General features: G+C 55.7%; 7 protein-coding genes across 7 annotated transcripts; 5 read left to right on the top strand and 2 right to left on the bottom strand.

Moving 5' to 3' along the window:
• Positions 1-1,914: 1,914 nt before the first annotated feature.
• Positions 1,915-2,544, top strand: MRS44_004837 (uncharacterized protein; the record flags this gene model as incomplete). The annotated part of the gene is made up of 1 exon (XM_046273619.2): positions 1,915-2,544. One exon carries the CDS (start codon positions 1,915-1,917, stop codon positions 2,542-2,544), a length of 630 nt encoding a protein of 209 aa, XP_046136015.2.
• A 2,333-nt stretch (positions 2,545-4,877) lies between these two features.
• Positions 4,878-8,039, top strand: MRS44_004836 (uncharacterized protein; the record flags this gene model as incomplete). The annotated part of the gene is made up of 4 exons (XM_046280894.2): positions 4,878-5,166; positions 5,246-6,346; positions 7,154-7,828; positions 7,894-8,039. The coding sequence occupies 4 exons, from the start codon at positions 4,878-4,880 to the stop codon at positions 8,037-8,039; spliced, it is 2,211 nt and encodes a 736-aa protein (XP_046136016.2).
• Positions 8,040-9,137: 1,098 nt separating this feature from the next.
• MRS44_004835 (uncharacterized protein) lies at positions 9,138-10,824 on the bottom strand (the record flags this gene model as incomplete). Its single annotated transcript, XM_065622346.1, has 2 exons — positions 9,138-9,317; positions 9,391-10,824. The coding sequence occupies 2 exons, from the start codon at positions 10,822-10,824 to the stop codon at positions 9,138-9,140; spliced, it is 1,614 nt and encodes a 537-aa protein (XP_065478418.1).
• A 1,511-nt stretch (positions 10,825-12,335) lies between these two features.
• On the top strand, positions 12,336-14,963 carry MRS44_004834 (uncharacterized protein; the record flags this gene model as incomplete). Its single annotated transcript, XM_046268751.2, has 1 exon — positions 12,336-14,963. One exon carries the CDS (start codon positions 12,336-12,338, stop codon positions 14,961-14,963), a length of 2,628 nt encoding a protein of 875 aa, XP_046136018.2.
• A 4,542-nt stretch (positions 14,964-19,505) lies between these two features.
• On the top strand, positions 19,506-21,151 carry MRS44_004833 (uncharacterized protein; the record flags this gene model as incomplete). Its single annotated transcript, XM_046278321.2, has 3 exons — positions 19,506-19,517; positions 19,714-20,816; positions 20,887-21,151. The coding sequence occupies 3 exons, from the start codon at positions 19,506-19,508 to the stop codon at positions 21,149-21,151; spliced, it is 1,380 nt and encodes a 459-aa protein (XP_046136020.1).
• A 2,468-nt stretch (positions 21,152-23,619) lies between these two features.
• MRS44_004832 (uncharacterized protein) lies at positions 23,620-25,200 on the top strand (the record flags this gene model as incomplete). The annotated part of the gene is made up of 3 exons (XM_065622345.1): positions 23,620-23,759; positions 23,911-24,670; positions 24,724-25,200. The coding sequence occupies 3 exons, from the start codon at positions 23,620-23,622 to the stop codon at positions 25,198-25,200; spliced, it is 1,377 nt and encodes a 458-aa protein (XP_065478417.1).
• Positions 25,201-26,161: 961 nt separating this feature from the next.
• MRS44_004831 (uncharacterized protein) lies at positions 26,162-27,445 on the bottom strand (the record flags this gene model as incomplete). The annotated part of the gene is made up of 3 exons (XM_046280895.1): positions 26,162-26,489; positions 26,545-27,196; positions 27,253-27,445. The coding sequence occupies 3 exons, from the start codon at positions 27,443-27,445 to the stop codon at positions 26,162-26,164; spliced, it is 1,173 nt and encodes a 390-aa protein (XP_046136022.1).
• Between the last annotated feature and the right edge of the window lie 428 nt (positions 27,446-27,873).

Raw genomic sequence — 27,873 nt, 5'->3', positions numbered from 1 at the left:
CATCCGTCATCAAACACGGCGGTCCCTTTGACCTGGGTCTCATCATCGTGGATCTTGGTGGTGGTCTCCCCTTTCGCGTCCCTGCCCACCCCCCATCCTTGTCCGTCCGCTGCCATCTCATCGGTGCCCGGTTGCTCACCCAGCAACTGTCGTCGGCGTCACAATTCCAGCCCCTGGTCAGAGTGCGCCGTCTTCCTGGGATCGGGCCCCATCAGCAGGGCTTTGCTGGACCTGACTAACAGCCACAAAGACGTTTGCTGTCCCGGGCTGGGGCAGTATATCTTGCAGGGCCGCGCTGCCTTGACCTTTTGATAACGTTCTCGTGGACACCCCATCCCAGCTAGCTAAGCCCTGGCCGTATCCAACCCGTTGCCAATCCAGCCGTCTGCAAACGCACGCACTTCCAAGCTAAGGGTGTCTTGCCTCCAGAGTTCATCCTTGTCTGCCCTGCTTTGGCGTACCCGTCCAGACAGGTATGTATGCATTCCATGTCCTGCTGCAAACTCTCTTGCATAGGGATCCCTCGAAGCAAACGACAAGGTCCGCACGAACTGACCAGGAAGTTAGGTGCAACAACGGCCAAGCTGCATCAACTCTCGCAGCCTGTTACATCACCTCGATCTTCTAACAAGGCACGGCTGCGCTCCATTATTGACTAAATCTCGAAAGTCGTTTGCATCGCGACCCGCACTTTTGGAACCAGCACGTGGAAGGACGTTACCTACAGGCTTGCCCCCCGATTGCTTGTGTACCACCAACAAGGGGAACGACCTGTCCAACCGACATCATCTGCTTGTCCAGTTGGAGCCCAGATACTCAGGTGCGTTGAAATCTCGTTGAAATCTCAGATCCGCCCACACCAATCTACGTCTATCATGATGGAAAACTCGTTGGCAAACGGGAGCATTAGGTTGGCAACAATACCTAATGTCGTGTTCGTGTTTTTTTTTATTTAATTTATTTTTGGTCTGCTCTTGATCAGGTCGAAATTGAGACCCCCACCGGATTGCTACGTATCATTCACTAGCGACCTACCTTCTCATCAACGAGGGGCTGGTTGTGTGATTTTTACCTTTAGCGATTCTCCTCGAGCAATGTGATTCCGGGGATCAAACGCATTGCATTTCATCACACCTCACGAGGCTGACTTGACCTGCCTCCTTCACTCTAGGCATCGAGCGACCAACGCCCCTGTTTCAGACCTTGATCCGTCACTTTCTCGTCTTATGATTTGGACGAGCCACGCACTCGACCAACACTTGCATAGCATCTGTACGGATACAGATATTCGAAACTCAAGCGGGTAGGTCGCCTCTCACCTCCCCAATCCTTCCCTGCCCGTTCACACGCGAATCCTGAAAGCTGCGCCTTGGAAGAGGAGCTCGGCTGGCGGGAATTTTCTGGAGCATTGCATGCACCTGGGAGAGGATCTGGAATCACGCCACCTAGCTCTCTTTTACCACGAATATCCTGGTAGAGCAAGCGCCGTGCGTTGATCTGGCTCGCCAAAGCTGCGTCTTCGTTGTCATAGCACGTTGCTAACCGTCTCTGCAGACAAGAACCGTTGGTTGACGTATTCCGTTCCTCATGACCGTCAGCATGTCAGCGAATCGCCAGATCTCCGGCCAATTCAAGCAGGAGCCCGGGGTCAATCCTGTAAGTATCTCCTTTTCCTTTTCGTCAAGCATGCACCTTTGCACACCCTTTCCGGCTCGCATGGACTCGGATCATGGCTAGTATGCCATGTCTGCCAAACACGATCAGTTTGCTACATCGTAGCTCGTGGGATCTAACGCGTCGCGGCTACAAACGCGTCTGCCAGACCCCAGCATCAGCCTCAAGTGAAGGCCTGACTGGGTTATGTCGCTAGACAGCGCCGGGAATACCAAGGTTTCGAAGTACGCCCCGCGCAATATGCCTGTCGCAAGCCTGACCGGGTCAGGACTCGAGGGTGGGCTGAGCAGGGTACGTCTTGTTTCACCAATGCCCGGGGCGCCCGCAGGGGACAGGGGAGGGGTGGTCAGTACCAGCCTTGACAAGATGCCCATCCTGGATGGATGCCGGACCCCGAAAATTGGGGAGGCCGGGCAGGCTGAGGCGGGACGTTGCAGTGCATCCGCCGCCTCAGCCTTTGCCATGAGTAACGGCCAGCGGCCTGGCATGCACCAGCCACATTGTACAAAGAACTTGCAGGCGGCTGAAGCTTCTCTGAGCTCGACACGCGGCGGACAAGGGCGGTCACAACGGCCTTTCCCCCCGTTGCACAGCTCGCGGAGGCACGCAGGATACGGGCATTTGAATGTCGGGCGCGGCGGGCCGCCACCAAGGCGAAGGAAGGTCGGGTCGCATCCACTCAACGGTCGCGAGGCTGGCGGCGACAGAGGAGATGTGAGTGACCGGCGTCGAGTTGAATTGTCGGCCAATGCCCAGCACACACCAGCCAGCTCAGTTGAGCAATACTCATCTCGTCAATGGCACGCCGCGGCTACGCGGAGCAGCACCCGGTGGATGATGCCTGAAGAAGACGCCGAGAAGGACGCTTAACTCAGCTGAGGAACGTCTTTTTTGGGGGAGGCGATGCAGTACCTACCGTCCGTGGGCAAGCCAGCAACAGATGGTCAAGCTTGGCGGGTGTCGAGTACGCTACGTACCTATCGATGGATGCCAGGCTGCCTACCTTAGGTGGGGAGCCGGCGGCGTTGTTCCCCCAGTGGGGTGCTGGAGCAGGCAAATGGAGGCCACCGGCCCCTCTGATTCAGATTTTAGGGCGTGGCACTCGAGAAAAACGGTTACGAAGCATCAAATGTCGACAGACAGAAGGGACGGGACGTGACGTGACGGAGGGAGTGCCCGACCGACCTCGCCTCAGCCATGCCTTCTGGTGCCGTACTGTACCTTTTCTGGCATCCACGCCCAAGGTACTAGCGGTGACGCACGCGGTGGATCTCGAGTGAGAAAACAGACAGACACGCACGCGCAGTTTTTGTCTGGCGAGAGCAGGCTGCCACAGATGGACCCAATGCCCGTAGCCGCGACTTCGGGGGTTCAGTTCATCTGGAAGGGATCGAGTACGTATGAGGATTCTGAGCTGGACAAACGGTACTCTGCAGGTACCTGGAGCCGGACGGGAGTCTGTACAACATTGCTCACCCGGTCAATGGCCGTTGCGCGTCAGTTGGATTGGAGCCCAAGTGTCTGGTCGGTCCATTTTGGGGGCGGACCAGCGTGAGCGACCGGGGCCCATGGGCCCATGGACGACGACGGTTGAGAACAAGGTCGTGGCCAAAGTGGCAGAGTGGCAGCCATGGACTCCCTTACCCACACCGCCTGTGGCCAAAATAGGAGCACCAGGGAAAAGCCAATCCCGGCGCAATCCTGGTCCGTTGGCTAGCCCCGGCTCTGGTGTGCCCCATTGGGCAGCTGCTCCTGTCCGGGCGCCCTGGTGAGGCGGCCATTGGCCACTTAATCAAACCAAGCCGACCCCTGTCGCGTTTCTTCCATGCGTTGTCCTCCCCGGGACACCTGCTTGGCCTGTGGCTCTACGCTACCTACGGTACGCTACGCTACACACTCGACTTGCGGGTACGGAGGGCTAGGGAAGAGGGCGTCTACCACCCGCAACATGGTGCTCGCCCGTCACCCCTCTCGGTCCCCTTTTCCCTCAGCCTGTCCCTCGAAGCTGATTGATGGGAAGGGAATGGGTGGGCAGGGTCGAGGGCTTGACTGGGTGGATGGACGGATGGAGTCTTCTTTTCTGGTTCTCTGGAGGTGGGCGCGAGCTCCCGCAAGCACGCCACCCCACTTGATATCCGCCCGTTCATTCACTCAATCACTCATTCACGCAAAGTCGAAGACGGCTTCTCTCTACCCACACGCCCTCCCCCTTCCCCCTGGTCCTGGCGTGGTTTGGCGTCGGCCTGCGAGTTGCAGGAGGATAGGCCCAGCAGCAGTCGTCAAGTGAAAGGACACCCTGCGGCGGAAGCTTGTCAACGCTTTTCCCTCGACATTTCACCGTTGCCCACCGCTCCGCTCTTCATCCCAAAGTAATTCATGCTCCTGAGATTCCTGCGACAGGGGTCGTCGCGGACTCGCGCACTTGCAGCAGCACACTTCACATCATATCGATATCCTCCCAATCCCCCATCCCCACTCAAGGACGACAGACTTTTCCCTCTCTTTGACGTTATATCACTCTTGTTGAACCCTGGCCCACGGCGCGCGCACACCTGCCAGACACGCCTCGTACTCCTGGCTCCATCTGCTGGCTCTAGCATCTGGTTCGAGCACCTGGTCTGCCATCCCGTCCATTTGCTCATTGCCCATTCTTGGATATCCACTTCAGATCATACCTTGTTCTCCATCCCCATAATCTTGGTTCAAATACCCGCTCCCCTGCCCCTTCGTCTGCCCCCCCGTCCGGCCCCCTCTAGCACACCCTTCCTCCGATCGATCTTGTCTTTCTTCCGCTCCAAAGGGCCTGCTCTCTCCTCGCTGTCCCTGGCACACGAGCTATAACCTTCGAGACGGGGACCTTCAGTAGGCACTGTCATCGCCGTTCGCTCTCTTGCCAACCAGTTCTGGCTAAGCGGTATTGCCACCCCCTGCTCCCTCTTGGTCTTCCCTCCCACCCCGTGTTTTTTCGCTGTAGTCCGCGAGAACCGGGTTGCTTTATCATCATTACCGCTCCGAGCCTAGCCCGCCTCACCCGTGCGATCCCAGTCCTCACCAGGGGATGTCCACTTAAACCACCTCCCCAGACCCAGGCACTGGCAAGGGGAAAATAAAACACCAACGCGTCCTGGGCTTGATGCTATTTTCTTTTCTTTGGCCGCGCCTCACAGCTTCAACCTTCACGTCCTAGTCCACATGTCTGACTAATGGGTCTTCTCTCTATGCAGCATCACTCGCAGCACCAGCAACAGGGTCAGCCGCCTTCCCAGCACCTGCAGCAGCACTCGAGACCCCCGAGTGTAGTTCACCAGCAGCATCACGCACAGGCTCACCCGCCACCTCAACAACACCAGAGCGCGTACTCGTCAACACATTCACTTCCTCAAGCATACCAGACGAGCGCCCAGGCTACCAACAGTCAGGACAACCTCAGCTACTACAACCATCCGAGTCCCTACAGCACACCCGGTGCCACAAGCGGATACACGTCCGCAGGTGCGTCAACGCGAGCTCATATAGCTTCTTGATGATGAGAAGCGCGTCGCGAACTCCAAGCTGACTTTGCGCGATCCAGATACCTCCGACATGATGGCCGCCGCTCAAATGCCGAGACCACCCTACCCCCCAATGTCCTATCATACGCCCCAATCCAACTCTCCCGCCTCAGTCGCATCACCCTCCCAACATGACCAGCACAGAAGCATTTACGGCCAACCGCCGTCACAGCATCTGCAACAGTCGATGTACTACCAGCCGCAGAACCAATACCAGCCCATGCCTCCTCAAGCGACCGCCTCTCCCTACGCGCAACACGCGCCCCACCCTCAGCAGTCAATGACTTCGCAACCCGCCATGATGATGTCCCAAACTGCTCCCCAAAACCAGATGACCCAGCATGCGCAACACGCACATGCGGGCATGACTGGAAGTCCCCGGCCAAAGATCGAACCTCAGGTGCCCCTCCAGCTCCAGAAGCCTCAGTCGTCGCCTATGCCTCAGTCTCACCACCCTCAAAACGGCGGCCAGCTCCAGAGCCCCGGAAACTCAACTCCTGGTGTCAACCCCAGCGCGGCACCCGGACCGATCCCCGCGACAACCCCTCTCGTGGTCCGACAGGATGGTAACGGTGTTCAATGGATCGCTTTCGAGTACTCAAGGGACAGGGTCAAGATGGAGTACACGATCCGCTGCGATGTCGAGTCAGTGAACATTGACGAGCTATCGCCCGAGTTTAAGCAGGAGAACTGCGTCTACCCTCGAGCATGCTGCCCCAAGGAGCAGTACCGCGGAAACCGCCTGCTGTATGAGACTGACTGCAACCGCGTCGGCTGGGCGCTGGCCGAGCTGAACATTCCTCTCCGAGGCAAGCGAGGACTTATTCAGCGAGCGGTTGATAGCTGGCGCAACAGCAACCAAGATCCCCGGCTCCGAAGCCGACGAGTGCGACGTATGGCCAAGATGAACCAGCGAAAGCAAGTCCAGGCCTCTCCGCATCCCGGTGCGGCTCACATGCCCGGTCCCAGCGGACCTTCAGGGATGCCTGGCGGCCCAGGACCCATGGGACCTGGCGCGGCCATGGGCAAGCCTGGCCTCGGCAGCATGGGTCAACCGATGCACCACCACCAAGCAGGAACTCACCCCGACGGCACAGCTCAGGGTGGAGGGGATGAAGTCGGTATGTTCCACCAGATGTGAATGATTTAAAGAAACCTCACGTCTGCATTTTGCAGGGCAAGGCATTGCCATGCCTTGTGCGCCCCCTTCTTTTGCACTGATCCCCTTGCTGTCCCTCACCGCACAAGAAATGCTTTGTTCGACCAATGTTGTGTTGATTAATTGATACCAAAACCCCTTTTTTACTCTTTCCTTGTTACTGTCTTACAAAAACATATTCCCTTTTTTACTGCTGCAACGGCTATACCTGTGTCTTTGCTCTATTTTCTATCTGCTACTGTTTTGAACGTCTGGGGACTGGGTTTGTCATCTCCTTTCCTGTCTTTTTGCCTGTCTGTCTGCCTGTCACAATGAATAGCACAGGCGGTCTGCCACTTCCTGCACCGTCATCTATACAGCATCCAAGCCGCAGTGGCTCCCGAGGGGTTATGAGGAACTCTTTGTTTTGTTGATTGGCACAGTTCTGTACATTACCATAAAGTCGCGCGCACACAGTCGCTGTTGCTGCTGCTGTTAGTTGTTTGCTTTGCTGCTGGGTTCCTGCGACTCTTAGACGAGTTCAATCTGCCTTTTGGCTTTAAATGTTGCATCATCTACCGTTGGCATTTGGATCTGGTCCTCTGAGACTGATCTGACACAAGCCTACAACCCAGTCTTGTTCTGTCTTGCATTTCAAGCGCTAAACACAAACACACACAAGCACATAGTCGAGTTTTGCTTTGATTTGGTCATCTCATCTCACATCACAGCATAATCACTCAAACAGTAAAACAAGAGGGAGAGATTGGCTAACTCGGGCTCTTTATAGGCGATGGTCACTCCTACGAACACCATCACCACCAGGCTCCGACGGGTCAAAACCCTCCCAACAACGACGACGTGAGACCAGCTCACGTTTTTACTGGATACAACAACCAGCCATATCCCACTAGCGCGCCAATGTCTCACATGGCTCCCCACGCTGGCGGTGCTGTCCCGGCTAAGCGCCACAGCCGTGGTAACGCTGATGAGCCCGACGATCTCTTCCCGGACATCCCTGAGGCCAAGAAGCGCAAGTTTATTCTTGTCGAAGATAATGTCCGCGGATCTCGCCTCCGTGTCCGGGTGACCCTTGAGGGCGTCGACACCAACGAGATCCCTGACAGCTTCCGCAAGGGAGCCAGCGTCTTCCCCCGTAGCTATTTCCCCCGAGAGATGCAGAGCCCCCCTCCAAGCGCGACCGGCTCGCGCTTCTTTGCCGATGATCAAGACGACGACGGTATCGAGGAGACTGAAGGTCGCGAGGCCAGTCGCCGCGGAGCTAACCGAACTGGTAAGGAGATGGTCAAGGTTCCCATGGGCGAGTCCCAAGGCGAGATTGCCATCCCCCGAATGAGGAAGTCTATCCGAGGCAAGGAGGTTCGGCTCAACGACCTTGGGTACCGAATGGCATGGCTCCAGAGCCGAGTCTTTGCTGGTCGGACTGTCTTTCTGCAGCGAGCCTGTAAGTTTCGATCAACCTAACCTAACCTGACCGTGTTGTCGGATGTGATAACTGACAGAGTCTAGTGGACTGCTACCGCAACAAAACGCGAGCCGCCATTGAGAGCATCATGCAGGACGTCAAGACGGTTGCGCCTCACTATGAGACGCGCGTTGGAAAGCGACGCTGGAATGAGCGCATGCGCCGCGGAGAGAAGAAGGACGACGAGTAGAGATGGATACTTCTGTCCTGCCGTGCCCTGTCTTGTTGTCTTATCCCGTTTTATCCATACCCTACCCTCCTTTCAGACTTGACCATGAGAATTGGCCTCGTTCTTGTTCATCCCTGGCATTGTCATTAGAGATTGCTTGTCTGCCTGTTCTTGCTTCACGATACCATTCTGCGACGACATCGATGGTGATGTCCTCCCGTTTATTTATTACCCCAAACTTTTTTTCTGCTTTTACGGCTCCGGATCTACACCAAGTTCTTGCATTGAAACTCTTGTTGCGGTTTCCAACTACATGCCTCGCCTCGCACTCGGCTACCCTCCCGCGCTGGCCTCCCATGGTTGTCGCTTCTGAAGTTTTCAGTTCTCATTTTTCAAGTCGAGTGGCTCCTGTATATTAAATTGCAATTCGTGAGGGTGTATAGATGCAGGGCGGACGATGATGGATGCTTGGCCGACGACGTTGACGTCGAAGAGGGGATGCATGTTGTTGACTGACCTCTGTTTTGGTTCTGACAAGGTCAGAATCGAGGGTCTGTCGGATTGACGATGGGTTTAATCACATACGGTATCGGTTGGAAGGGTTTACATATGGAGGTGATGATGGTTTTGGCATTTGCTTTTGAGACCACTGTGTGGTTATGCGTTCCTTGCAAATAGTGTTTGGTCATAGTTGGTAGACAATATTGTATTTCTCCGGTCATCTACTTTTCCTATGTGTGACGTGCCCTAGGTCTGATGGGAACAAGAGCGCTTGAAGGATAGCAGTAAAGAGTGAGATAAGAGGGAGGGCATGTGAGAAAATGAAGCAGGTATGATGAGTGAGCGAGTTTATAGAAGAGAGATCGTGAGTGAAGACAAAAAGGGTAAAAAGACATTACATACAAGGCGATATAACCAATCAACCATGACAATTTTAGAGCCATACTGTCCATCGTCTATCTCTCCAAACTACCAATGCTCCCGATAGGATCCACGGATCCAAGCGCCTTGGTTTATGCAGTGGCTAGCTGTATGCACTTTACTTTGCCTGAGCCTTGTCATGCCTGGCCTTCCCCGCCTCATTGTCCCCATACCAGCTCACATCCTGGTAAAATCTCTCTACTTTATCTCGTGATAGGTCCGTCGAGTCTCGATCGTGTCATACGATAGCTCAGTCCCCAGGTTTTCCGCAATATCGGCATCCTCGCGGGCACGCAACAGAGTGGCATTCGGACGATACCCCAAGCTGGTGATGAGATCAAAAGCTGCACGAGCAACGATTGGCGTTTTGACGAGTTCCTGGGTCAAGTGAGTCCGGATAAGTCGGATGTCTTGATTGTTAGCTTCTCGGTAGCCAACTTGGGCTGGTAACTTTATCTGAGAGGGGCTTACTGTGTCGAAAGTTGCAAATGTGAGCCTCGATGGCTGCTGTCTTCTTAGGAGAGCCACAGTAAAGGGCATCGAGACAACTCCAGATGTACTGAGCGAGTGGAACGGGGCCTGGTGACTGCACATCCCCATGAGCAGGAGGAAATAGACCAACAATGCTCTTAAATGTTCTCATCTCTCCCTGGCTCAACTTCACCCACAAGGGCTCAGTGGGGTGTGGGCATGAAGTCTGCATGTGTGGAATATGCTCCAAGTTGAGCAATGCTTCAGTCAAATTGACCATGGCGAAATGATGAGCCGCGGCTGAGATGATTTGATCCAGAACTGCGTCGATGGACTCGGACATTGAACCAGAGTCGGACTGAAAGATGCGGTTCGTGTCGCTCTCTGAAAGAAGTGAAGGGTATAGGAGGGTGAGAAGCAAAGCTTGGGTCCTCTTATACTGTGTAGTATCGGCGACGCAGCCATCTGCGCTCCCAGTGTCGGCCTTGGCATGAGGTAGAAGTTGCCAGTTGGGCCAGAAACGATCGAGAGGCTCACCCAAGCGATCACCACCGAGTCGAGGCCAGTCGTCAAGACGACTATAGAGGTTAAAGACACAGCGGGGAGTTGCTATCGACAAGGAGGCACGGCATGACTTGTCGACTGCGCTGTAGAGATCTCTGCCCTGGCTGGTGTTAATCAAGGTTGAGAGGTCTTGACCGGCACGGTTTTGGACTAGCTTTGAGTTGGGTCCAAGAAGATCTTGAGAAGCTTGAACCTGATATAGGGAAGCTACGTTGCGAGCGATCTGCCTGAGCATCTGATCTGTAGGGGTCGAGTTTCTGGCTGGCTGGACGCCCAATGATTGGTTGATAACCCACCCGGTGCAGAGCATGCTCGGGGCAATCAGGGTTGCCCTGACTTTGCCGTCGATGCAACTCTGGATCTCGCCGACAGTGAGAAGATGTAGCTTCGTGCTGGGCGTCAAGGGGTACGGAAGCTCGCGGATCATGTCTTGATGAAGCGAGGTCGGTCCGCAGATGATGATGACCAGGGACGATGGGTAGCCTGCCTGGCAGTAGTTGCTTGCCTTGAGAGACATGGCCGCGATGGCATCGAGAAACGCCTCTGTGAGCTCCGCTGGATCCTCGTGGACAGTGATGTTGCCACATATCCCACTCACATCCTTGTTCCCGTAACGAAGGTTGACATGGCTTCGAGGGTTCGAGGCACTCAGCCGCACCCAGTCCTCGGGAGACACAAGCGGAGACAGAAGATGAGATATGGCGTAATACCCCGCGACGAAGCGTTCATGAAACGGATCGTCGAGGTGCTGGGACGGAACGGTGAGTATCTGGGCGATGCAAGAGTGTGGATGGATGTCAGGGATGGAGGTGGTGGTGAAGGTCGAGCTGGGGTAGTTGGACGCAGCCATATTTGGCTGGAGTTTGTGGCGAGAACCTTGTGAAGCTTTCTAAGGCTCTTGATGGTCGATGGAGGGGTGCAGGCCTGGTTTGCTAGTTGGATGGTGATGGGTTGAGGTTTGTAGAATCGAGGTTGGGTTGGATAGGCATGGTGAGGAGAGGTGAGGTCTCATATTTGGCATATTAATTCATCTTGGGAGAGCCAAGCCTTGCACGATGCGACTTTTGAAGGCATGTGTGAACGAATGCAAGACGTCTACGCAGTTGTGTTTGTCTATTCTGTGAATGACACAAGTAGTGACTGAATGCCTTTTGTCTGTTCTCTTTAACGCGGCAGCCAGAACAATCAAGGAGCGGGCATTACGCATATTCAAAACTAAGAAGATTCTCATTCAGATCAGCTCTAAAGGAATGTAAGTTAAAGGTTCGTTTGATGTGTCATGGGGTTGAGATGACTGTCTCCGTCAACGCTTTGCTCAAGGTAGTGTGTCCATCTCGCAAACAAACGACAATATTTCAACATTGTGGAGGCAAAGCAGAACTAAGGAATTGCTTTTAAACGTCCACAGTAGATATTAATACATGTGGGAAACAAAGGTTGACCAACAACTAACTACGTACACAATGACGAATCTGCAGTCGTTTAGACGCAAGTTGAGATTAGCACAGCGGGGACATACAGATAAGAAGAATACGCGTTTCTCGCAACCAAACAAGCCCCATCCAATCCTTGCTGGCGTATAAGAATACAAGTCTGGGCGTATTTCGCTTCGCAACTCGACCGCGCGATCGAACGTGTCGGCGTATGCAAATCTCGGCAACCGTATAGTAATACTCAGGGATGGCGATAGTGTCATTCACCCAAAACTGGATAGACACAGACGGTGTGGGCATTCACAGCTTCAAGAATTCAGGAACGGGAACAAGCTTTTTCGCCCAGATACGAAGCAGCCTGTCAAGACTCCCGAGTCCCCGCGTAAACCCTGCAGCTACAGCGCCAAGTGGAATCCATGGCATGGGCATGGGTTTCCATTTCCCCATACCAAGAGGAGCCAAGCCAAGGACCTTTCAAGGAGGCTCCCCCTCCCCCTCCCTCCCCCCTCGGAGATTCAATCTGCGCCTCGTTCCACTGCTTTTCAGCTGGGGGTCCAAGCCACACACACACTCAGCATGTCACTTGTCCGACGGGGTTGGAATGGGGAAGCAAGCTTACATAGCACGGATAACTTTAGATCCCAGCCGTGCCAGCTCAAATACGAGTGGACAAGAGAGAGAGAGTGTGTGGCTCAACTCCTGAGACCCTGTTTCTGGCAAGTGGGCTATTGACGCAACCCAGACCCCAAGGCAGCCCACGAGGCGTTGGCTCTTCTCGTCGTCGGGCGAACTTTTTGGTAGCGGCCTAGCCATTGGCCTCTCTCCTCTCTACCTGATCACCAAGCAAGCTGTGAGACCGCTTCTTCTCCTTTTCCGATGCTTTCAGTTCTGACCTCGTTCAAAGAGAAGGAATAGTGGCTCTCTCGCCATGTCGCAGCAGCAGCAGAGCCCCTACTACGCGGGCAACTATCCTCCGCCCCTATTCGCCGCCGAACTCGACAGCAGCGCCCCCTCCTCCCGTTTCGCCTCAGCCCAAGGTCCCGATGGAGCGCCCGTCTTTGAGATGCCCGGCGAACCGGTGCCCTCCAAGCAGAACGGTGAAGAGAAGCGACCCTCGAGGACACAGAGCCCGGCGCAGTTTGGCCAGGCCAACCCGTGGCCCTTCTATCTAGACGGTCAGGCCCCGTCAAAGCCCGCGCAGGAGGACGACAAGGACAAGCCGTACAAGGACCCGTCTGCGGCGCCTCAGCCCGTCATGGCCAATCCTTGGGCCTACTTTGGCCCCGAGGCTTCGGAGGATACTCCCGCTCCGCTCGCGATAGCTTCGGGGAGGCGACCGGTCAACCAAAACCCGTCGCCGCCGCCGCCAGCGCCTCAGAGTGAGGAGGATCGCCGCCCCTCAGGGCCGGTATATAAGCCCTACCCTGGCAATAGCGAATCGGTCCCCAAGGTTCCCCATGGTACCAGGCCGCCAGCCTCTACAAGTCCGAGTCCAAGCGACGGCGACCCTTCTTACTATCCTGCGCCCTTGAAACTGGGAGGTCGCCCCACCAAGACGACATCGCCGCCTGCGTTCAAGCCATATAGCCCTCCACCGTCTCATGATGTGCAGGATGCGCAAGTGAGACCTCTGGCCGGCATTGGGAGGACCGATTCGCAGTCGACGACGACTTCGATGCCATATCGGCCGTATAGACCGCATTCGCCTCAGACAGAGACAACAGCGGCGGCGCCAGCTGCTAATATCCCACCCACCACCAGTCCTCCACCCCCAGCTGGGACTCCAGCTTCTCTAACTATCGGCACTCCACCCGCTGGTGCTTCAGCTGTCGCTCCAGCTCCTCCAGTTGCTTCTACACCGACTCCTCCAGTTACTGCGCCGGCTGTTGCGCCAGCTCCTTTGGCTCCAACACCTCCAGCGACTACTCCGGCTCCCACGGCTGCTGTCCCAGCCCCGACACCTTCAGCAACTATCCCAGCTCCTCAGCAACAACCCGCAGGTGCTTCACCTCATCACTTTCACTCCCCAGCACCTACAGACCCAGCTGTGAACCCTCCAAGAACAGATGCGAGTGTATCTCCCAAGCCCACAACGACTGCCCCTACCCCTGAGCAACCGCGGCCACCGCAATACCAACAACCGCAACCACAGCAACAGCATTGCCAACCCCAGCCGCAGCAGAATGGCATTGCAGGCGCTGCTCCAGTCCAGGGAGCTCCCTCGGTAGCATCACCGTATCTGCCATCTCCCATGTCTCCTTCAGCTCAGTCCATCTCAGTGGCTGCCCCTTCACCAGCAACACCATCACTTAACGCGGGAGTGCCGTTTGCTCAACCACACTATGCTGCCGCTGTTCCAGCCCCGAACTACGCTCCAGGCCCAACTCCGGGCCACGCGCCGGGTCCGTCCCCGACCCATCCCCCTGTTTCGGCAGCAGGTCCTCCGCAGACCCAGCAAGCTCCGGTGCCAATGACCTCACCTCCCCCGGCGATGCCAGTACTCAACGCCGGAGTGCCGTTTGCTCAACCGACATATGCTAGCCCTATTCCTACCCAGAACTACGGACCGGGCCCGTCGCCTACACCCCCAGTGACCTCACCCGTAGGTCCTCCACAATCACACCCAGGCCCGCCGATGGTAGCTCCCACTCCAGCCCATGGCCCAGCCCAACCTATGCCAGGCTACCCCAATTACAACTACAACGTCCCGCAACCCAATTATGCGCCGGCTCATACTGCTCCAACAACAACTCCTCCAACAGCAACTTCGGCACCAGGAGCCCCAAGCCAGCCACCTACTCAACAACCTGCTCCTTATCAGCAGCCAGCTCAGACTGGCCCTGGACCTCAGCAACCCCCTCTCCAGCACTCGACTACAGAGCCCTATATGGCACAGGGGACCATTCCTCAGTCACCCCCACCTCCATATGCGCAGACCGTCCCTCCTCGGCCTGGATCACAACCTCCAGCAGCAGGTCATCCTTCACAATATCAGCCACCTCCTCCTGGACCTGCTCCTGTTGGGCCTTATCCCCCTCAACCTCAATATCCCACTCAACCGACATATGCTCACGGTGCCCCTCCGCCCCTTCAGGGACAACCATCATTTGGGCTGCAGCCTCCTCCTCTTCCTCCTCGGCCAGCGTCAGCCCAGGGAGGGATGCCGGCCCATGGTTTTGGATCCGGACCTGCTGGTTACAACCCGGCCAATTATCCTGCTCCTCCCCAGACATACTTCTCTCCTCCACCGGCACTGCCGCCACGACCTGGCACTGGCGGCGTTGGAAAGATCTTTGGCAGTAGCTCCGCGGATAAGTGGCTAAGGAAGACTGGACAGGTTCTCGAAAGCACCCTAGCGCCCATTTTGCAAGGACAGTCGGGGCAATATAGACCTGGGCAACAACAGGGGCAGCCAGTGCCGCAGGGGCAACAAGGTCCGCGGCCATATGCCTCCCATATGCCGCACTTCCATGCTCCGCATCTGGCGCCTCAATTTCGAGGCGCTCCGGACTCTGGCTCTCCAACGCCCGGGCCCGGCGCCCCCGGACCACACTAGACTGCGGCTAGAACGGGGTTCATAGATGGCGTCGTTCGATTTGGATATTACTAGTAGTTGACCGTGTTTCAGGTCTTGGTTAGAGTTCATCTAGTGTGCGTGCCGTTTGGACCTGGGAGGATCTTGTTGGATATCTAGAGCTAGCCAGCGAGCATATCAACGCCTTGGAGCGCTTTCTCCGTCTCACATATTATCACATATTAATGAAAATGCTTATTTGCGTTCTGATGCTTCACTGCGTTCTAATGCTGAACTCTAACTTCTCTTGGAGTTTATCCATTTAATCTGGGTTTGTGTTGTACTCTTGGCCTAGATCGTACACATGGTGCGATTAACTCAAGCACAGTCAATACGAGTATTTTGACAGGCTCCATGACATCACATCAAACGACTGAGATTTGTTTCCGGAACATTTTGGCCGGGCTGCTGATGCCAAGCCAGAGAGACTTGGATGGTAGGAATTGACCAAGGTTGCCCGGAGAGACAATTCATGATGGATTGACATCATCATCATGAGTGATGACAGGCATTACATCATGAGACCAGGGGTGCAGACCTCCATTCCAGACGTTGATGGGTGTGCTCACTCGGAACAGTTCTTTAACATGATGGGAATGAAATGTAGCCGTCTCCTAGGGCTACCCGTGATTTGACCTCTGGATGAACCCAGCTCAACGGTACTCGTCCACTTGACGATGGGGCCTTGGTTGAGAATACTCCGACCCGAGACCCGCTGGGTCTAGAACTGGTTGGCCAGTGGAGGCATGGAACATGGAAGCGACATTGAATTGAGGGTTCTTCACCGCCTGCCGAGATGGGCACCCTGGCCCTGGTCCCTGCTGGGATGCGGAGATGGAGATGGGGATGGGGATGGACAGAGCCGGTTTGGAGTTGGAGGACTCCTGCTAAGTACTGTATCTTGGGGTCATGCGTGAAGCTTCAAAGCTTGCCTCCTGGCTGCCTGAAATGGACAGCCTGGGGGGTTGAAACGGCGGTGCATCTGGACGACTTGGTTCCGCTCTGACATACTGAGCTGAGGTTTGGTCTAGACTATTTGTTGTCCATGATGCACGAGCACGGGGTGCAGATGAGATGAGGCCAAATTAATGTTATATCACACGTACGTATTAATAAATCAAAGCTCCATCCATCCATCCATCCATCATCCATGCCTCGGATGACAGGTGCTTGCTTTGCTATGCTTACCTGGGCTGGGGTTACGCTGGCGGAGGAGCTTTGCTGTCCAAAAGAACCGGGTAGCGAGATGGTGATTGCCGCAAGGGGGAGCTCTATTTTCAGCTCATCAGCAGAAAATGCACTGCAAGCCATCCGAGACCGCGCACCATGCTGCATTTTCATTCCCTGGCGCACCATTCGCTGGCTGGGCCGCCAGCTGCTGGGATCTGTGCTGCTGTCACCCGTGTGGGAGAGGCGGGCTGAGACACGTTACACAGCCAAGTTAGGTACCTCCTTGTTGGTGATGAGACTCGTACAGCTCCAGCTCCCGTGCTGCAGCCGACCGAGCTTTGGGAAATCACATTTCATCAATGTGCAGTCCGATGCAGACTAGACTAGCTGTTTACGTGGTGCTACGGCATCAAGTCGTCGTGTCTTGTCTTTCTCTAGGCGGCACAAGGCAGACGGCACGGCGCTACGGCTCTTCCTCGTGACCTCCCTGATGGATGCACGGAAACCTTGGAAGGGGGATTGAGCTTACTTCTGGCGCTGCCTGAACACACGCGCACACACGCACGCACGCCTTTTTTGCTAACTTAACTCACGAAAAAGGAAACATGCTGATGATGATGGGACGTCGGTGAGGATTGGGGTCGGCTCCGAGGAGACCCCGGGCGGAACAGGCCGCTGGTTGATCTGTTGAACTAGAGCAATAACTAGACGGTCATGCCGTAGAGTACTAAAGAAGGGAGAGCATTGCGGAGGATATGTATCAGGACGGATCCGAACATGCTAATGCTGGGGGAAGGGGGCAAGATCCTCCATCACGAGACGAGGCCATTCATGCATCGCAGGAGAAGCCCATCCCATCCCATCCCATGCCTTGCTTGCTTCCATGCCTTGGACCATGTTGTCTCTTACCGCCCAGCTCGCTTGCACCCCTCACCGGGAGGCTTAGCCGGCGCTGTACAATTCGTTCGTTTTTTACGATCAGGCTTCCAAGGCAGACGGGCAATGTTGGAATAAGCAAACGACAGAGTACAGGTACGCGGAGCAAGAGGATTGGGCCACAGCTGATAGCTACCAGCAAACTGGATCTCGAGATTTGATGCCGCGGGCCCGCGCTGCGCCCTTGGCCGCGGCATGGCACGTACAGCAGCATCCATGACGGTGGTAATTTGACGGGATGGCAGCTACAAATCACATGGCCTGACTCTCCCAAGGGCGTAGCAGTCGTCAAGTTACGTAGTACATGAGGTTCTGCACAACCTAAACCAGGCTCCGTGGCTGCCGGCGGGAGCGAAGTTGGACGGCCGAGGATGGATGCTCATGTGTGCTCTGGACCACCGGAGCCCAGTGCTCGAACAAACGGGTTCAAGAGGCCCTATCCTATTGTCGGGAGGTCCGTGGACGAGGGGCAATTGTTCGCAATGTCAGTGAAGGGGTCCCGTCGATCCATCCGCCGACATCCATCCATCCCACCCAAGGATCGTCAGTGGCTCCCCTCCTTCAAGGGCGAACCGTAGCCTACGCGCGCAGCCCAGTCGACTTCTGTGCGGCGGTCTAGGTCGCCCGTCCGTCGGCTACCGACCCGGGCCAGGGCAACCCCGTTTGTTGGACCTGGGACGTCGATTGATGATTGATTGCCCCGAGCCGATTCCATCATGCCTGCCCGCTGGTCTGCTGGGCCGGATCGGGGACATTGGCTGGATTGAGGGTGATTCGGGAAGCGACATGTCGCTGACGACCTACGTGGGCATCCATTTGCATGGTATCGGATGGTACAATATGTAGGTACGCATACATACATTGGTTGAGGACGCAAACGGCAGGGCGCAAACAGCTCACAGAAGTCGAATTCATCATGAAACACAATTCAATCGCCTGTTGACATTCATGCACCTATTCCCACCTGCCGCAAGGAGGCTTCAAACTGGGCTCCAGTTCTTTTTTAATTCGGTCTCGCGCTTGGCTTGTCCCATTGTTGCCTCATCTCCACATTGGGCCGCATTCAGATCCGTCTGGGCATGGAACCTGGGCAGAAAAAAAGTCACCCCAGCCCGGCCAGCCGCCCTTGAGTTGACGGTGACCACTAAAGGGGCATTCTCCTGTTTGGGGGGCTTCGCGCCTACTGGACAAGCGCCCAGCGCGGGCCCCCGTGAATCAGCTTCCAGGCTCCTCTCGAGACGCCCTAGGAGAACATCCATGGTGGATGGAAGGGCACTGGACTGCACTGACCCGACAGTGAGTGACAGATGCTAGGTCGCCAAGGCCGACCTCACCCCCCCAACCCGAGCGAGCCCAGCCCAGCCCAGCCTGGGCCAAGCATTGAATGGGCCTCAGGTGCTAGGGCGCCCGCGCGCCTTTTTTTCTCCTGTTGTTCCCTGGCGCGGGCACTCAGCCTCTAGTTTCCGCTTCAAACAGAATTCCACTGCCCGCCCCTTGAGTCCTAGGTCTTGGCCTTCCTTTGTGGTGCCGCTTCTTCACACACGCACCGCACAGGCACCTCAGTAAATCAGTCAGTCGGGTTCGGGCTCTCTCCACTTTTCGCTCGCTCGCTCACTTCCTTCCCGCCCCCCTTCACTTCACTTCCCTTTCCCTTTTCCCGCCCTCTGGCTTCCATTTTCTCTTCCCTTCCCTTCTTCCACCCCACGACGCCCTTCCACCACCTACACCCACCTCCATCCGACGACGACGTCTACGCATTCTCGTCCGTCAACCTCTTTTCTTCACAGTAATTTGAGATTTTCTCTCTCTTCTGTTCCCTCCAGCATTTCCCACGCATCGACTTTGCTGGTCAGCCTCCACCGAATTTTCCCACCTTCTCCGACGATTCTCGAGCCCCGGCTAGCCAACGCTCTCGCAGCACTCCCAAAGTCTGAACGCGTTTGACCGCCCCCGGGTATTCAACGCTCTTCGTGCAGGTACGTCAACGACAACTTGTTTGATATTGTTCTCCCCATTTGTCCTCTCGGCGTTTTTGTTGGAGATTTTCTCAACAACCCACGACTCATGCCAACGCCTGTTTTTCCACCTTGACCACCTCCTCGCCAATTTGGCCGCCTGTCTGACGACTCGCTCTTACGTCGAGCTACGTCGGGTTTGCCTTGTGGCGTTGCCCACCGCCCTTGTCAAGCCTGATTTACCCCCGACCCAGTTTTGCCCCTCCCTGCAAGCGTCGCCGCCATTTCCCCTTCCTATTCATTTCAGCCATCGTCCGCTTTTACTTTTTCTCTTCCGAATTCGACCCGGGCTGACTTTAAATCATAGCCACCGTAGGCTTGCAGATTAAGAAAAACTCTTCTCCTCACCATTTCTTCTGCTTGGTTCCATTCCCACGGGAACGGAGCACTCTCACAGACCAACATGACGACCATGGTACGCTCGCCACCGATAGATTCCCGACCTCTTCCAATCCGAGACAAGCCATATATCGATGGCAACGCGAGTACGGCAGCACGTGGAGCCTTATGCAGGTCTTGGATCAGACCACCACGTTGCTTGTTGTGATCTGGCTTGGTCTCGGGTTGGAGGAGCTTTGCTTGATGAAAATGGTTTGCTAACTTTGGCTCAGGATCTTCGTGTCGGTAACAAGTACCGCATCGGTCGAAAGATCGGTTCCGGTTCTTTCGGTGACATTTACCTGGGCACTAACATTATCTCCGGTGAGGAGATTGCTATCAAGCTTGAGTCCGTCAAGGCCAAGCACCCTCAGCTCGAGTACGAGGCCCGCGTCTACAAGTCCCTGGCTGGTGGTGTCGGCATTCCCTTCGTTCGCTGGTTCGGAACTGAGTGCGACTACAATGCCATGGTTCTCGACCTTCTCGGCCCCAGCTTGGAGGATCTCTTCAACTTCTGTAACCGAAAGTTCTCCCTCAAGACCGTTCTCCTTCTTGCCGACCAGCTCATCTCCCGAATTGAGTACATCCACGCCAAGTCCTTCATTCACCGAGATATCAAGCCCGACAACTTCCTCATGGGCATTGGCAAGCGTGGCAACCAGGTCAACGTTATTGACTTCGGTCTAGCCAAGAAGTACCGAGACCCCAAGACTCACTTCCACATTCCTTACAGAGAGAACAAGAACCTGACTGGTACTGCCCGTTATGCCTCCATCAACACTCACCTGGGTGTCGAGCAGTCCCGACGTGACGACATGGAGTCTCTCGGCTATGTCATGCTCTACTTCTGCCGCGGCTCTCTCCCCTGGCAAGGCCTTAAGGCTGCTACCAAGAAGCAGAAGTACGACCGCATCATGGAGAAGAAGATGACCACCCCCACCGAGGTCCTTTGCCGTGGCTTCCCCAACGAGTTCGCCATCTACCTCAACTACACTCGATCTCTCCGCTTCGATGACAAGCCCGACTACAGCTACCTCCGCAAGATCTTCCGCGATCTCTTTGTCCGTGAGGGTTTCCAGTACGACTACGTCTTCGACTGGACCGTCTACAAGTACCAGAAGAACGCCCAGGCTATTGCGCAGGCTGCTGGTCAGGCCAACCCTGACGACGAGGAGAAGGCCCGTGCCAGCCGCACCAACGCGGCCACTGCTGGCCAGTCGGCTGCCAAGCCCAACGCCATCCCCAGCACCCGACGCAAGATGCTCGAGCGGGGCGCTGGCGCCGGCGGCGTCGATACTCCCGACACCAACCGTGCCATCGGTGGAAGCGACAGGATGTGAGTGACAAGCTAAGCCCATCTCAGTTTCAAGTTCCTTGTAAGGAATCATTTTCCTTCGTGCGTGTAGTGTGTTTTTGTACCGCTGGCCGAAGGGAGATTTGCTGACAACTATGGCTGACTCAGTGGACGATAAACAGGCTTCGCTCAGCTTCAAAGGGAGCGGGATATGCCTCGGGCAGCTATCGACCGAAATGATTGCTAACCCCGACTACTCCTCTCTTCTGGGATCCTCTCTTATGGCGACCGACACTGGCGACATGAACCCGACATCGACATCCGGATGCAAGACTTTGAGAAGCTGGATGGTCCTCAGCTGGCCACCATCCTGCTAGATGATCGCTGTCGATTGTTGGGGCGCGGTTCGATCACGCCTATTTCCTACGCATTTGCTCTATCTTGTTCTTCGACGCATCTTTGGGGATTCACGACTTTACGCATGGCTCGGGTGGCTTTTCATGGTGCGAGTGTTTCACATTGGACTGACCTCTATGATCAGTCCGATGAGAACCTCGACGCCGTGAAGGGTAACCTGAACGGCATGTCCGGTACTCCTCTCGTCTAGGTGTACCAGACCTGTGGGTTCGTGGTTGGTCTTGTTTTCAGGACAGCCTCGCTCCTCGGAATGCCGGATACCAGGCGGACTGCACACGAGTCGCCCAGGGAGCCGAATGTGGGCCAACAGTCTTTGCTCCAGCCCATCATTCCGTCGTTGCGATACAGCTGCGACCTCGCTCAACAGGCATCTCCTACGTCTTTTTTCCTTCGATTCTTATTTATTGTACGGACGCATCTTTTATTCCTTTTCAGTTGGCTCTCGCGCGCCGGAGGCAGCTTCTGGGGAGGTAATGGGAGATGAACGCATGGGGACGGATTTTTGGTGGTGGCTGTTCTCGAGAGTGGACCATGGTAGCAAAGCTGGTCAGAGTCGTATCACGGCTCTGGAGCGAGCAGCTAAGAGTGGCCCGAGAGGTGTTGGCAAAGAGGCAGAGGGAGGCATCAGAACAACCGGTCAAAGAGTCAAGGTCAGCGCCGGTCTCTAGCTGTCTCAGCCACACAGATGGAATTGGGGGAGTGTTCGGTCATACGGTCAAGCTTGAGTCTGGCTGCGGAAGGCTTGGAGGCTGGTGCGACTCCTCCTCGCCAAGCTCGTGGAATAGGACGGACCAAGGGCAGAATCGTGGTGGCACGGCCTGGCTGGCGATGGGATGGACGAAGACGCTGGGGCACACGGCTGGCATGTCAGCCATCCGATCGCTGGGTGATGCACTGAACCATTCCATCTGCACCCATTCATTCATTCGTTTCTTGATTGCACATTAGGTAGTCTACAATTCAGTCTGTTTTTCATTGGCAAACCAAGCCTGCTTGCATGTGATGGTTGTGCGTCCTGACGGACCCTTTCGGGTGTGACAGAGTGGGTGCTGCTGAGGCTATAAGGCGGACTGGGGCCTTGTTGCTTTAGCGCTGGTAGATGCATATCGTGTATGCATCTAGGCTGAGGCAGACGTCGAGGCTCTCTGATTCAAAATCAGGCTGAAGACGCGGAGAGGAGAAATGAAATGCCATGGTGGTAAGCGAACTCAAGAGATGGAATCATGCTAGACATTTGGAACTTGGGTCGCGGGGTTTTGGCGGCACAGCCTCTGGTGGGCGCGTGAGCAGCGATGATGGCATGAGGGCATTGGTCACACGTGGTGGAGCGGAGCACCTCACGAGCCTCTCCTTTAGGCCCAGCCGGCGGGGGATGGAGGGGTTTATGGAGTTTTAGCAGAGGTCGAGATGACGGGACCACATCGAGCCTTGTCTAGCGCCGGCGCTGTATGATGAGTAGAGTGAGAGTCGTAAGGTGGTCGTCGGCGGTGGCTTAGCTTATTCACGCAACTGTATGCCCAGGTTGAGGCTGTACTGAGCTCCTCCCTGACGATTACCCATATATAAGTGGGAGGGAGAGAAAGAGCCAGCAAGTTGAAAGCCCAACCAAGTGAGGAGTCGCTACCTGACCTCGTCACCTGCTCGCTGTTCGCCCTTCACATCTCTCCTCACATCCTCGTCGTTGTCGATTGTGGCGTGTTGCGCACCCAATAGAGGTACTGTAGTTGGTTGAGACGGACGTCAGCACTTCCCACGGCTTGTGCAGCTGCCGCGCGCTCGGGAGGAAGCTAGGTTGGAAGCCGAGGTCGGAAGGAAAGCGCGAGGAGCGAAAGAAGACAACTCACTCAAGGAAAGAAGGTACCTGCAGGAAAAGATAAAAGCCACTGCTTAGGAAGGTATAGGAGGTAACATTAACGGCAACTACGATCTATCCCATCGAGAAGGAAGGCACGGGATCACACCCTCTCTCATCTCAACTTTATCGCTCTCGACTCGAGTCATCCATCTTGGACTACCTACACACCAACAGCCCAACAAAGACACGGGACACAGACACACCCACAAAACAAAGCCCAGACGAACTCGACGGTGATCGACAAACCAAATACCAAACCCCACATTTCCCTTGCATTCGTTGCAGCCCGTTCCAGATCCCCGATCCCACTCTTGGTGCGCTTCTGCACCAGCCTCGTGCGCCCTTCTTTCTCTAGGCTTGGCGGACCCTTGCTCTTCTCTCTCTCTTGTCTGCGGCCTAGGACCGACCAGGACCCAAAACTTTCAACCTCTTTTGCAACCTACTTGCTCTGCTCTGCTCTCCCCCTCCAGTCATCCTTGGCCGGTTGTCATGGGCACATCGACTTCGGCTTCTACATCCTCGTTACCTGTTGTACCCGCCGTCTCCTCCAACCCCTCCAACTCCTCCCCCACGATGACGCCTCCTTCCTCGCTCGACCTGCTTTACCTGACTTTCAACTGCGCAAAGAACCTCCTCGACGTCCCCGTCTTTGCAACCCACGTGCAGACCGCTCTACGCCAAAATGCTACGACCCTGCCCGACATAGTTGTCCTGTAAGCCGTCGACCCCTCGTCCCTCAACCCGCCAACCATGATCCTGTCCCAGCGGGCAGACATCAAGTCGCGAGACGGTTGGCTCCTGACCTATTGTGCAGGGGTATTTGCCCACTGGAGAACGCAGTGCTGATTCTTGTGCTGCTTGTAGTTCTCTCCAGGAAGTGGCACCTCTAGCTTATTGCTTTATCGGCGGCTATTTCCTGAACCCATACCTGGTGCGATACGAAGAGGCTGTCAATACGGCTGCGAGACGACATATTCATGACGGCAGCCCGAGTTCTAATGGCACGATTACGCCCACCAAGCCTTACACCCTCCTCCGAGCGAACAACGTCGGCTACACCGCCATCCTCCTATTTGCTCGCGATCCCTCACGGCTTAAGAACATCCAAGAGGCGGAGGTCGGGTTTGGAGCCGCCGAGATGGGAAACAAGGGCGCTGTTGGCTTGCGCATGCTATACGAAGCCGACGGTGGCTCATCTACAGAGCTGACGTTTGTCGCCACGCATCTCGCGGCCATGGAGTGGAACCTGCCCCGGCGCAATGCCAATTGGGCTGCCATCATGAGGGGCATGGCCTTTGAGAACCCCGAGGAGGTTGTGAAGAGCTTCAAAACTTCGGTCACCCCATCTCCAGCTTCGACTCCGCCTGCTGAGGAGCCACCTGAGCGTGTACGCCTCCTCGACGAGCAGCACCACGAGCAGCACTCGCGGCTCCAGCAGCAGCTGCACAACATCTCGGTATTCAGGCCTTCATCACATCTTTTTGTCGCAGGCGACCTCAACTATCGCATCTCTACCACTTCTCCACCCCCTCTGCCGCATTCCCGAGCCTCGACCCGGATTCGGAGAACTATTATCCAGACTTCTTCCGTCTCGATCAGCTCACACGCGAGCGTATCGCTGGTCGTACGCTTCATGGCCTATCGGAGCATGAAGTGCGCTTCCCACCCACGTACAAGTACGACGTGCTACCACCAAAGCCTGGAACTCAGGAACCGGAGCTTGATGTGCCTTGGCGTTTTGCGGTGCACCGCTACCCCAGCTGGACTGACCGAATCCTGTTCCTTGATGTGCCTTCTTGGCTCCAAGGCAAGACTAGCGAGGCGCCCAAGCTCAATGTCCGTGCCTATGACTGCCTTCCGGTCTTGCGCATGAGCGATCACCGCCCCGTCTTCCTACGGGTTGACGTGCCCCTCATCTCACCAAGCGATCTCGCCCCGCCATCGGGTCTAGACCCTGACACGAGCAGAGACCCTCGTGCCCGGCTCCCCATCGAGATAGACCCGGAGGCCTGGGAGCGCCGCGCTGCTGCACGTCGCAAGGAGGTGATGGCCGGCTGGAGCATGTTCCTCTGGAGCACCAAGCAGGGCGCCTATATCCTAGCCGCCGTCCTTGCCTTTGGTGCCAGTGCATACTGGCTGTACCACTTGCTCTAGAGCAACTCACACCTTTGCCTCCATTTTCAGTCAAGCATCACCTTTGAAGGGGCGTTTGATTGTTTTGATATTCCGAATCATGTGTTTATGCCCAAAGATGGTGATGGGCAAGTCAATCTGCCATTGCTATACACGTCTCACATATATACATATATGAGCTCCATTCCCCGATCGGATTGGCGAACGAGCATTTCCCTCCCTTTCTTTCCTTTCAATGACGACATGTTTAGATAGACCCATGGGAGCAGGCGAACCGGTCATGCATCATACAGATACCTACATACATTAGTTTCTTTCATTGCGTGGAACAGGAACAGGAACAGGAACAGGGGGACTTGGGGGGCGGCGAGTCAATGCATGGGATGGGACGAGGAGACGAATCATGTTTAACAAGACCGTTATTAGATGCCGTTTAGTTTAAATAAGCTCATGTCATGTCATATCATGAAATGTGTTGTTCATTCCGGGGCGGCATGGCCACCCCATTCACTCTCATTCGTAGCTTAACTCATCCCGCTGGGAGAGAAGATAAGAGTACAAGAAGACCAGAAAACCCAAAAGTGTGAGTGAGCAAAACAAGGCAAAAAGCGCCGTCGGGGGATATGATGGGCTATCAGTTCCCGGTTCTTGATCAAACGCCATTCTCCAGTCACCTCATGATGAAAAGCGCAAGAGTAAGAGTAAAAAAAGATGATTGAGAGCCAGGCTCAATTCGCTATAGACATATCGTTCCCTCTTGATAAGTTCGTATCCGGACGCTGTTGAGGGTGTTATTCATTTAAATGCTTGATGAGCGCTCTTGGAACGCTGTCCTCGCTACTGGCGAGAGTGGTCTGTTCAGTTTGGTTGTGTTGATAATGGATGGGTGGATCGGATGGTGTGGTGTATAGTATGATGTAGTGAGCCGTTTTCGGTCGGCTCACTCTGCTCCTCTGGCATGACGCAACAGGTACCGCGGCGATTAAAAGTCGGCAAAGTATGGGTCGTACTTTGCAGCCATCTCGCCGCCGTAGGGCTCGCGCGAGCCGTCGTCCTCTGGGTACACGTCAAAGCACTGGGCGTCACCGGGATAGCGCACGGGGGGTTGTATCGGACCCTTGTGGCGGCGGTTAAGCATGTCGTCCCAGTTCGTCTCGCGGAAGAAGGGGTGCGCCTTTACGCGGGCTGCGCCGCCGCTGATGTTACCGAGACGACGGGAACGATCGACGGTGCAGAAGGAGCGTATTACGTCTTTGGCGTCTTCCGAGAGTGGCGGGTCTTGAGGGAAGACGACGGGTTTTTCCAAGATTCTGCATAGGATGTCAGTCGTAGTTTGCGCAGGGTTGGTACGTAGAGTTGACTCACTGTTTGTAAATCTCAATGGGGTTCTGATGCCAGAATGGAGGGTATCCCGTCAAGAACTCGTATATTAGAATACCCAGAGCCCACCAGTCAACTGCGCCTGTGTGACCCTTGTTCTGAATCACCTCGGGGGCCAGGTACTCGGGGGTTCCGCAGAGGGTGTAGGTCTCGACGGGCCGATTGTCTTCGCGGTGACCGAGGCGCTTGGCAAAGCCGAAATCGACGAGTTTGATGTGGCCATCCTGATCTAGGAGGAGGTTCTCCGGTTTGAGGTCGCGGTAGGCGATACCGCCTTGCTGCTCGTGGAGATACTCTAGTACGAGGACGATCTCGGCGGCGTAGAAGCGGGCGACAGGTTCGTCGAAGCGGCGCAACTTGCGCAGGTATGTAAACAGCTCGCCGCCGGGAACGTAATCGAGGAGCATGTAGAGAGAGTCGTGGTCTGAGAAGGAGGCGATCAACCTGGTGATGAAGGGATGACCCGCGACGTCGGCGAGGATGGCGCGCTCATGACGGACATGATCGACCTGCTTAAGGCGGATGACTTCAGGTTTCCGTAGGATCTTGAGGGCGTAGACTTCGGGGTTGAGCTGATGATCGAGGGGTATATGGGCGCTGGCTGCTGGACGGACAAGACAGACTCGGGCAAAGGTTCCTTGATGTCAAGTTAGAGAGATGGGCTCGAATTGAGAGATACAAGGCAATGCAAACCTGTGCCTAACGTGCGCACTCGTCGAAAGTCGCGAAGTTGGAACTTGCGGGTGGGCGGTAGTGGAGAGACGCCGCCGGCGACATCTTGGGACCCCGCGCTGGCGTCTGCGGCGTCGTGGGGATGCGGCGGCGCAGGGATGCCCGAGGAGGACGGCAGGCCGCCGGCATGCGAAGGCGCAACGGTAGCAGCCATGATATGCGACTCGACGCGAATCGGGGAGAGGCGGGGAGACGAGAGATGGGAGGAGAGGTTGAGAAGATGGTGTCGATGTTTCAGGCAAAGGCCATAGTCTCGTCTATTCGGGGGAATCGGGTCTCGCTTGACCGAGGGGAAAGATTCGGGTTGGCGATGAGGGGGAGCGAAGAGAGGATTCGACCGTGGGGGTTCTTGTTGTTGTCGCCGCCGCCGCCGCCGTGTTGTTGTTACTGCTGGTGTCGGGTGTGTGTGTGTGTGTGTGTTGTCACGCGGCCAATTGGGCCCGTTCTAGAGCAGGCCTCAACGAGTATCGGTTGGAGATATGGGGCTAAATGGGGTCGACAGGGGAAGCGACGGGCGAGAGGAGGAGAGCGAGGTTGAATAATGAAAAAGGAGGCGAAAAGGATCAAGACAGGTCAATGTTG

This window comes from Fusarium solani (assembly GCF_023522795.1).
Source record: "Fusarium solani strain SB1 chromosome Unknown bctg00000002, whole genome shotgun sequence".
Taxonomy (NCBI): domain Eukaryota; kingdom Fungi; phylum Ascomycota; class Sordariomycetes; order Hypocreales; family Nectriaceae; genus Fusarium; species Fusarium solani.
The sequence above is the reverse complement of the archived record's forward strand: the minus strand, read 5'-3'. Positions and strand labels throughout refer to the sequence as shown.